The sequence below is a fragment of the Rhyacophila brunnea genome, unplaced genomic scaffold (genome assembly GCF_057557595.1).
Source record: "Rhyacophila brunnea isolate RB1 unplaced genomic scaffold, BYU_Rbru_1.0 scaffold_12, whole genome shotgun sequence".
Classification (NCBI taxonomy): Eukaryota; Metazoa; Arthropoda; class Insecta; order Trichoptera; family Rhyacophilidae; genus Rhyacophila; species Rhyacophila brunnea.
The window spans coordinates 6,080,358-6,090,537 of NW_028232774.1; the positions used below are offsets into that span (position 1 = coordinate 6,080,358).

General features: G+C 37.4%; 1 protein-coding gene across 6 annotated transcripts in view; it reads left to right on the forward strand.

The window, feature by feature from the left end:
• LOC147077705 (modular serine protease-like) overlaps positions 1-8,421 on the forward strand; it is a 42,662-nt gene extending 34,241 nt beyond the window's left edge. For all 6 annotated transcript variants that reach the window (XM_085960645.1, XM_085960644.1, XM_085960647.1 and 3 more), the window contains 2 exons: positions 6,583-6,742; positions 8,062-8,421. In XM_085960645.1, the coding sequence (XP_085816771.1) occupies positions 6,583-6,742; positions 8,062-8,270 (369 nt within the window). In that variant the 3' untranslated portion in view covers positions 8,271-8,421. The remainder of the gene's footprint in view (positions 1-6,582; positions 6,743-8,061) is intronic.
• The last annotated feature ends 1,759 nt before the right edge of the window (positions 8,422-10,180 follow it).

A 10,180-nucleotide genomic window follows, 5' to 3' on the forward strand; every position in this document is an offset into this window, starting at 1 on the left:
AGTAAAAACCCTATCTTATTAATAAACATACACAAGATAGCTTATTATAATAAATCGTAAAAGCCTAATGATAGATCATTATTCTTTATAAACAATAAAAATACAACACTCAAGAGGTGTAAAAATGGTCATATATTGGAAAATAATTAATGGAGTTAACTAATGAGAAAATTAGTCTTTAATAATACTCTTACGTGGTACGTAGTTTTTTATAACATTATTATTAAAACTATACTCACCTGATATAATATAATATGTAGGTATATACACACCTATACCTACCTAAATCCTCATCCATACATTCTCATACTTAATTATATAATTATATCAGCTATAGTTGAGAGTGTTCGTTGTCAGTGTGTGTTTACCTTTGGTGAGTGTACACGGCGCCTGAAGATGCCGAAAGGCGAAACCCGGGTCGCAAAAACGACATAAATGGAATAGTACAAAACATAAATCTATTAATTTTTTAATTGATTTTATTAGTGTATTGCCTTTATACCTATATATGGAGTCCCGGGGCTAGGCCCCCTATCTCCTTCATCTGTATATGTTGGCTTTTTGATAGGCTTTGGCAGGATGCGTGCCCTTGTAATGACATACAAGGGCACGCACAGGTTTACATACTCACATACAAACATTTTATTATTATGACAGTGATAATCTAATATATAAAAATTAATATTTGTGTGTTTGTTTGTTCGTATTTAATGCGCAGCCATACCGTTCATCCGATTGCGATAAAACTTTGTAAACTTATTGCTTGCACTTGCGGGAAGAGTATAGGCTATACTAATATATAAAAATGAATGTCTGTCTGTCTGTATGTCTGTCCCGTATGCGTTCCTATACCATTCATCCGATTGCAATGAAATTTTGGAAAGTGGTTGTATGCACACCCATGAAGGTTTCTGAATTAGAAAAATCATCATCTTCTTCTTCTTCTTCATTATATTTTCTTTTATTTGTATGGTTCCTATACCATTCATCCGATTGCAATGAAATTTTGGTAAGTGGTTGTATGCACATTCATGAAGGTTTCTGAATTAGAAAAATCATCATTTTCTTCTTTTTCTTCATTCTATCTTCTTTTATTCGTATGGTTCCTATACCGTTCATCCGATTGCGATGAAACCTTCGTCAGTTATTGTGTTAACACCCGCAAAGGTTTCTAAAATAGTACAACCATCTTCTTCTTCTTCATTTTATCTTCTTTTATTCGTATGGTCCCTATACCATTCATCCGATTGCAATAAAACCTTAGTCAGTTGTTGTGGTAACACCCGCAATGGTTTTTGAATTAGTACAACCATCTTCTTCTTCTTCTTTTTCATCTATTCTATATTATTCTATTCGTATGCGTTCCTATTCCATTCATCCGATTGCAATAAAATTTTTGTCAATAATTGTGCCAACACCCGCGAAGGTTTCTGAATTAGTACAACCATCTTCTTCTTCTTCTTCTTCATTCTATTTTCTTTTATTCGTATGGTCCCTATACCATTCATCCGATTGCGATGAAACCTTCGTCAGTTATTGTGGTAACACCCGCAATGGTTTTTGAATTAGTACAAGTATCTTCTTCTTCTTCTTTGGTTCCTATACCATTCATCCGATTGCAATGAAAATTTGGTAAATGGTTGTATGCACATCCATGAAGGTTTCTAAATTAGAAAAATCATCATCTTCTTCTTCTTCTTCATTCTATCTTCTTCTATTCGTATGCGTTCTTATACCATTCATCCAATTGCGATGAAAATTTGACCAGTTGTTGTGCGCAAGCCCGCGAAGGTTTCTGAATTAGTACAACCATCTTCTTCTATTCGTATGCGTTCCTATACCATTCATCCGATTGCAATGAAACTTTAGTGAGTTGTCGTGCGCACGCCTGCAAAGGTTTCTGAATTAGTAAAACCATCATCTTCTTCTTCTTCTTCATTCTATCTTCTTCTATTCGTATGCGTTCTTATACCATTCATCCAATTGTGATGAAAATTTGACCAGTTGTTGTGCGCAAGCCCGCGAAGGTTTCTGAATTAGTACAACCATCTTCTTCTATTCCAATGCGTTCCTATACCATTCATCCGTTTGCAATGAAACTTTGGTGAGTTGTCGTGCGCACGCCTGCAAAGGTTCCTGAATTAGTAAAACCATCATCTTCTTCTTCTATTCGAATTCGTACCTACACCATTCATCCGATTGCAATGAAACTTTGGTGAGTTGCCGTGCGCATGCCCACAAAGATTTCTGAATTAGAAAATCATCTTCTACTTCTATTCTTATGCGTTCCTATACCATTCATCCGATTGCAATGACATTTTGATCAAGTGTTGTGCCCTTGCCCGCAAAGGTTTCTCAATTAGTACAATCATCTTTTTCTTCTTCTATTTGTATGCGTTCTTATGCCATTCATCCGATTGTGATGAAATTTTGACCAGTTGTTGTGCGCACGCCCGCGAAGGTTTTTGAATTAGTACAACCATCTTCTTCTTCTTCTATTTGTATGCGTTCCTATACCATTAATCCGATTGCAATGAAACTTTGGTGAGTTGTCATGCGCATGCCCACAAAGATTTCTGATTTAGAAAATCATCTTCTTCTACTATTCGTATGCGCTCCTATACCATTCATCCGATTGCGATGAAACTTTTGTCAGTTGTTGTGCGCACACCTGCGAAGGTTTCTAAATTATTATTATATAAAATACAAAGTTTGTTGTTTGTTTTTTCCATCCAATTTTGTTTTTTTTTTTACTACATATTAATAACATTAATAACGTTTTCATATTTTGGATTCGATTTTAATTTAGTGTTCTTATGTTTGACCTTTACTCCTATTAGAATTATTTTTATATTGCCATATTGTATTACACAGATATTTTAATATTAAAAAAATAATTACCTCTTATTATTTTTCAAATATCTAAGATAAATATAACCACGAAGCGACCCTGTGCGAAGCCGGGTACTTCAGCTAGTAAATAATAAAACAGTGATATGACCCAGCTTCAGGTCATATCACTGGTCAGGTGGGTTCCGGTGAAGATCTCTGCATTGACATTGATAGTCCGATCGTCCCACCCCGCCGAGCAGTATTTAATCTTTTATACTTAGATCCCTGTGGTCATGATGAATGTATGTTATGTATTTAATTTTTTTAATACTGGGGAGGAAGGTTCCCACCGCCTGCACTTACGTCAGGCGGCGGGGTGTCCTTCATATTTTATTATCCTCGGGGGGAGGTCGGGTATCAATGTCTTTTCTTGTTGCGCTGAAAATAACAGGTTAGTCACTTGGGTGATAGGGAGTCTGTGGTGAGGATGTGAAGGAACTATGGTGGTTGCTTGTCCAGCAAGATTGCCTTCGGCCTCCTATAGACGTAGTCTGTGTCGCTTCCATTTTCGATTAGTAAATTTTTAATAGTCGCGTTGGGATGGTTTATCATGGATTAGTAGAATTTCTTCGACAACTTCATGATATGTTCGTGGATGGTTTCAATTTTAAGGTCCCTGTAAAGTGTAGTATTGCGTACAAACCACGGTGCTCCCGTGATTCGTCTCAATGTCTTATTTTGAATGGTCTGAAAGAGTTTAATGTGTCTAGGGTTTGAGTATGCCCATATGGGGCTTGCGTAGGTGATTGTTGGTCTGGTGATTGCTGTATAGAGCAAAAGTTTTGCTCGAGTAGACAGTTTACTCCTGGGACCCATCATGGGTCGAAGTCTTGAATTAACTATTTCGGCTTGGCGTTTTTTCTCTTGAATGTGTTTATTGAATGTGAGTTTGTTGTCTATCGTAAGACCTAAGTATTTAACCGACTTATCCCAGGGGATTATGTGGTTGTGCATTTTGAGATTTATCGTTTTAAGGCGGTGCCTATTCGTATGCCTGGCAAAGTGAATGGCAGCGCTCTTAGCTGGATTAATCTGAATACTCCATTTATCGCACCAATTGGAAATTTGGTTTGCCGCTGTCTAGATTTGCTTGATTGCTATGTTGAGATTGAGCTATTTGCTTAGGATAGCTGTGTCATTTGCGTATTGGGCAACGATGGTCGAGCTACCGTAACTGTCGGTGGGAATCGGTATGTCCTTTGTGTACAAGTTGTACAGGGTGGGACCTAACACGGATCCTTGTGGGACTCCGGCTGTGGGTATTTTTGTTGTGGATCTAATTCCATTAAGTTTTACATTGAAGCTCCTATTTCGGAGAAAGGAGCTTATGATATTGATCATGGCTATGTCGAGTCCTGATTCTGAAAGCTTGACTATAAGACCTTTGATCCAGACCTTATCAAAGGCTTTTGCTATGTCTAGAAAAAGTCCTGTTGTATTGACTTTATAGTTAAATGCTTTGGATATGTATTCGATAACCCTAAGTAGTTGATGGTTGGTCGAATGTCCTGCTCTAAATCCGTGTTGGATTTCTGGGATGAGGTCTGCTTCATCGATCATGATTTGAAGTCTGCGTTTTATGACTCGTTCAAAGATTTTACTTAAGGTCGGTAAGAGGCTAATAGGTCTATGATTTTCTGGACAAGTCAGGTCCTTGCCGGGTTTTGGAATAAGGACTATGTCCGCTACTTTCCAGGCTGCTGGAAAATATTGGAGCTCTAAGCTGGCGTTAATTATCTGCGTAAGTATTTCTATACCTCTGTCTGGGAGGTTTTTGACGGCTCTGTTTGTTAGACCGTCATTACCAGGGGATTTTCGGTTATTAAGCCACTTAATGAGGCAACCAATTTCCGTGACCGTGGCCGGCGTTAGAGGATTTGGTGGAGGATCTGACCTCTTATTGTAAATATCCCTGGCTTTCCTGGTGATTTGTCTGACATGATTAACTATTTCCGAATTGTTCCTGTCTATTGTGTTTGGAGAGAATTGTTTTGCTATGCTGATTGCAAATGCTTCAACTTTATCTATAGAAGAATATACCGGGCCATTAGGTCTGTAATTGGTCTGTCTTAAGAGTTTTGTAAGGAACCAGTATGGTGGGCTACCCTTGACTAAGTTATTGACTTTTTGGCACCAACTGGCGTCATCAAGTTCTGCTAGTTCTTTCCTGATCTCTGGTATCAACCTGTTGTATAGGGTTTTGGATGCGCGGAGTTTTTGCTCCTGCCATTCCATACGTGCTTTATTTTTCTCTCTGATTTTATCTTTAAGGCGCTGTGGTATGTCTGGGCGGAGTGTATGATTTGATGGTCTAACTACGGTGGCTGAGTTTACGGCATCTAGTATTTCACCCGTGAATGTCGCGACTGCGGAGTCTATGCTCTCCTCAGTGTAAAGAAGGGTTGGTTGCGTGAGCTTTTCCTCTAATGCTGATTTGAAGTCTTCCCAAGAAGTTTGGGTTCTGATGCGTCTGTTAATTGCTAGGGCCACATTTGATGGGTCTCCTAAGTGTAAAAGTACCGGCTTGTGGTCTGAGGATAGTTCGTTAACTACGCTGATTTTGTGAATGAAATCAGTTTCCGCGAGTAAAGCAAAATCTATGGTTGACCTATGTGATTTAAAGGATAGCGCGTGGGCTCTGATGGAGCTGCTAAGGTTATGTTATTATCTTCAATGAATTCGTAAATCTTTTTACCTCTGAAATCCCTAGAGCGATTACCCCAGGCTAAGTGCTTGGCATTAAAATCGCCCGCAATGACTACTGAGGTAACGTTAGCGTCCAGTAGGCTATCTAGATCTGACGTGTTAATAGAGTCGTCCTTTTTATAAGGAGGAATGTAGACTGAAGTGAATTTAACGCTGCCGGAGGAGCGAGTATTAACTATGATTGAACATGATTCTAGTGCCCGGCTTTGTGAGGTCGGAGGTGCCTCACAATGGTCTATATGAGACTTAATAAAGATAGCGGTTCCGCCGCCTCTGTTCGTTAGTCTGTCTGTTCTGTAAGTGGTGTAGTTTGGAAAACGGATGCGGGAGGTAGGTTTAAGGTGGGTCTCGCTAACAAGGAGTATGTCGATGTCGTGCTTGGATAGGAAATTGATGATTTCCCCCTTATCAATAATTAAAGTACCGCGAGCGTTCCAGATGGCCGTCTGTAGAGAGGACGGATTGGTCTTAGTAGCCATTTTGCTGGACAAGTTTCGTGGCTTGAGCTACCATGGCGGTAGCTTGCTCCATAGTCTTTTGTAAATGGATAATTGCAATTTCCAGACTTTTGAGGTCTGAATTGGAGTTGGAGGAGGGCTTGTTGTTGGCAATCGGATATTGTGTAGGAAAAGCGACTAACCTGTTATTTGTGTGCGTTGTCCTTTCGCTGCGGTGGTCCGTTTGTTGGGGTCGTGTGTAGGTTGGAGCTTGGCGAGTCTCATTCTGGGTAGGCTGGGTGTGTCGCTGCCATGAGGGAGACGGCCAAGTTCGTGTGTGGTTTGCATTAGTCTGTCCTGGACGCGGGAATTTCGGGCAGCCCCGATAGTTGGCTGGATGAGGACCCGCGCAGTTTGCGCATGTGGCAGGTCCCATCTCCCGAGTGTGATCGCACTCCTGAGTCCAGTGGCTTTCAGCACATTTCACCCACTAAATTTTTAAAATTTTTATTGTCCCTTATATCGTAATACTGATTTTCTTCCGCAGGTGGCTGGATTTGGCTACGAAACTGAAGAAGGTCCGATTTCACCACGGCTGAAAGCACTGACGTTGCCAATAATTGATCTGTCAAAGTGTAGAAAAATTGCAAATGAAAATTTTATGAAAGACCTGACCACTGACAGGATTTGTGCGGGTGCGATAGATGGTATGATTATTTATATCACGATATTTTTTGACCTTTATTTATTATCGGCTCACGAATTTCTGAGTACGTATAAGTGTCATAATAACTTCAACTGGACTTCGACTTTAAGGCCCGTTTCAGACGGAACAATAAGGAGGCCTTTATTATTATTCGAATAAAGGGGCCTTTGTATTATGTTTATCACAGTTAATGAGTCGACGCGTGTCCGGTACACTTTTCCGTCGGCCGCTACATTCTCAAGCCGCTGATACATTTGTTTTTATTACCGTAGCCAGTTTTATGTTCTTATTTATAACGCAAAATTATGCGTTGACTCATTAGCTCTGGGGCGTTTATAAACATAATACAAAGGCCCCTTTATTCGAATACAAAGACCTCCTATATTATATCGAGTGCGACACCGGCGTCCCGTCTGAAACGGGCCTAAGTCGTAATAACTTCAGTTTGACTATTCTAACATATAACATTACTCCAAAATCAATTAAAAAAGTGCTACATGACGTGATTCCGGCAGTTAATTATCCCGGGAAATTAATAGTCAGCCATGATGTTGTTTACCACGGCCACTCATGACCACGTTAACTACATTAACCACGAGCTATCAAATGTCGTTGGTAGGCGGCTCTCGTAGTGCAGTGCGAAACGGGAAATGGGACAACTGGGCGGAAGGACAATTGGGCACCAAACTGTCGAATGCAATAAATAGACGTCCGTCAAGATTTTACACAGAAAGTAGACGAGGATCAGTTTATATCTACTACTCAGTAGTTTTAATTTATTTTTCTCTTAACGTAATGTTTTTTATTGCGGATTGAGAATTATCATGCCTGAGGCTTTATTTAAAAATAAAATAACTCTCTTCTCATTGAAACTCAAACATATGCACAATAATTAAATCATTATTTTTAAGTGTACATATTTAAATTCTAACCAAGTATTAAATAATAATTTAAATATAAATAATAATATTCATAAATTTTAAAAGTACCTATAATTCACGAATATTTATTTTCGAATTTCATTCGATTGCGTGGCGCCCTGATGTCCCGACGCCGAATCGTCTTTGAGCCTACATAAGGCGCTTTAATCTAAGGCACTGGCCTTCCATCGAGGAGTTCCGGGTATAAAATAGTGAAGTATTATGTAACCATGTGTACAGTAGATACTCACTAAAATTAAAAATAAAAACACATGTAAAAATCAAACCTTATATCCGGCCGGTCACAAGACAAAGGTTTTTTTTAATTTGACTCGTTTTTTTTTACTGTGATTGTGATGAATGATAAAATAAATTATTTAATCCATATTGTTTGTTTTAGGAAGTGCTAATTTATGCATAGGCGACAGTGGAAGTGGACTTGCCATAAGTAATATGGAAAACGGCACGACTGTGTGGTATCTAAGAGGTGTAGCCATTTTGGTTCCGAGTTGTGATCCACAGTATTTAATAAGATATACAGTGTTCACGAGACCATTGTATTATACATATTTCATTGAGAGTGTGTTAAATGCAACTGTATCTGATTAGATAGTTCATAATACCTACTGATATAGTCCCTTTTTATATAAAATAATATATAAGGAAGTATGTAATTTTAAAACCACTCGCAAAATAATTTAATATTATTAGAACCTTGTTTTACTTATCATTTCCACGATTTTTTCGAATTATTTTTTTCCAATTTATTCTATGAACCGATGCGTGGCGATTCCAAAATGCATTCATCAAGGGGACCGTAAACGAGCATCAACAATTGAAAATTGCCGATACAATTTATTGCTAAAAAAATGGTGAAACTATTGCTCAGTTTCCCAATGTACTATGCCCAACATCAATGTCGGGCAAGTGAGGCCGATGTATTTTGTGCTGTGACCGGACAAAACAGAACATGGCAAAACAGAACACGACAAGACAGAACAGCCTGGAGAAAAATGAAACATTAATTTTTGTGGAATCTATTTATTAATTAAATTTTAAACGAAATACATATACTTATATATAAATATTTAATTTTTAAAAAATAAAACTATTTTTAAGTGAAATCATAAAGGTATAATATATACTTTCATTTTTTTTACAATACTGTTATTTTGAAAATAATGCATTTTTTATATATAGAGTATATAAAATTGTATAATGTAATCACTGCATGTTGGCCATTTGGCGTAAATACTTCAATTTATCTATTTGATTTTGATAATCATGCACGACTATTGCCACTCGATTACTAATTAGTGTCTCATACTTTTTCTTTATAACTTAATAATAATCGGGGTGCCGGACGAAATCAAAAATCACGAAAAAAATGGTTTTTTGTCTCTCCTGTAAAAAATTGCGCAATCGTAACACTTATTTTGAATTGCGCAAATTTTACAAGGGAAACAAAAAAAACATTTTTTTGTAGAAAAAATTGGTTTTTGTCTCTCCTGTGAAAAATTGCGCAACCTAAACACTTATTTTGAGTTGCGCATATTTTACAAGAGAGTCAAAAAATCATACATTTTGTAAAAATTGCGCAATTCAACATAAGAGTTACGATTGCGCAATTTTTTTCAGAAGAGACAAAAAAGCATTTTTTTATCTTTCTTAATTATTTTTCGGGATTTCGGCGTTCGGGATTCCTGCCAATCGGGATTTCAGCATTCGGGATTTCGACCCAAAGCCATCCTAAGCTTGCCGGCAACACCGAGTTAAGTTTATTTGAGGCTTTCTAGCGATTAGTAATGCAGAAATTAGGTATATAATTTGATTTATTATGGCGTATTGAAAATCTCTACTATTAAAAATCTATCAACATAAAAGAGATAGGAAAATTTCTATATTAAATTTATATTTTTCCTGAAATGTCATAGTTATATTTATCGTTGTTCTGTTTTGTCGTGTTCTGTTTTGTCTTGTTCTGTTTTGTTACATTTTATACTATATTATAATAATTATTACAAACTTTTCTAGTCTTCCACGTTCCATAGCTATGGACGTAAATAAACCTCTTTAATAAGCTCAAAAAATGTCGTTTGTTCATTTATTCATTGTAAGTAGTTTGAATTGACGGTTAGTAATAACACCATAATAATATTAATAACGACACGGCCAAAAATTTTATCAATGTCGAATCGGCTATTTAGTAAAGCATATGGAGTAGAACGAGAAGAAAATCGATTTATCTGTGAATAATATTGCCGTATTTTCGATTGCGTTCGATATTCGATATATCGACCAACCATGCTGCTAGCATGGGCAATGGATGGAAAGTTCCGGCAACGTATACTACTATTTTCGTGTTTTGGGGAACTATTAACGGCAACATATTTGCCGTAAAAAGTTGCTCGTTTACAAGCCTGTTTAGAAAGTAAGGAATAAATATTTTGACATTTCATAATAATATACTATCTCTACAGTTCCTTAAAATATCATGGTTTTGATGCCTGAAATGGTAA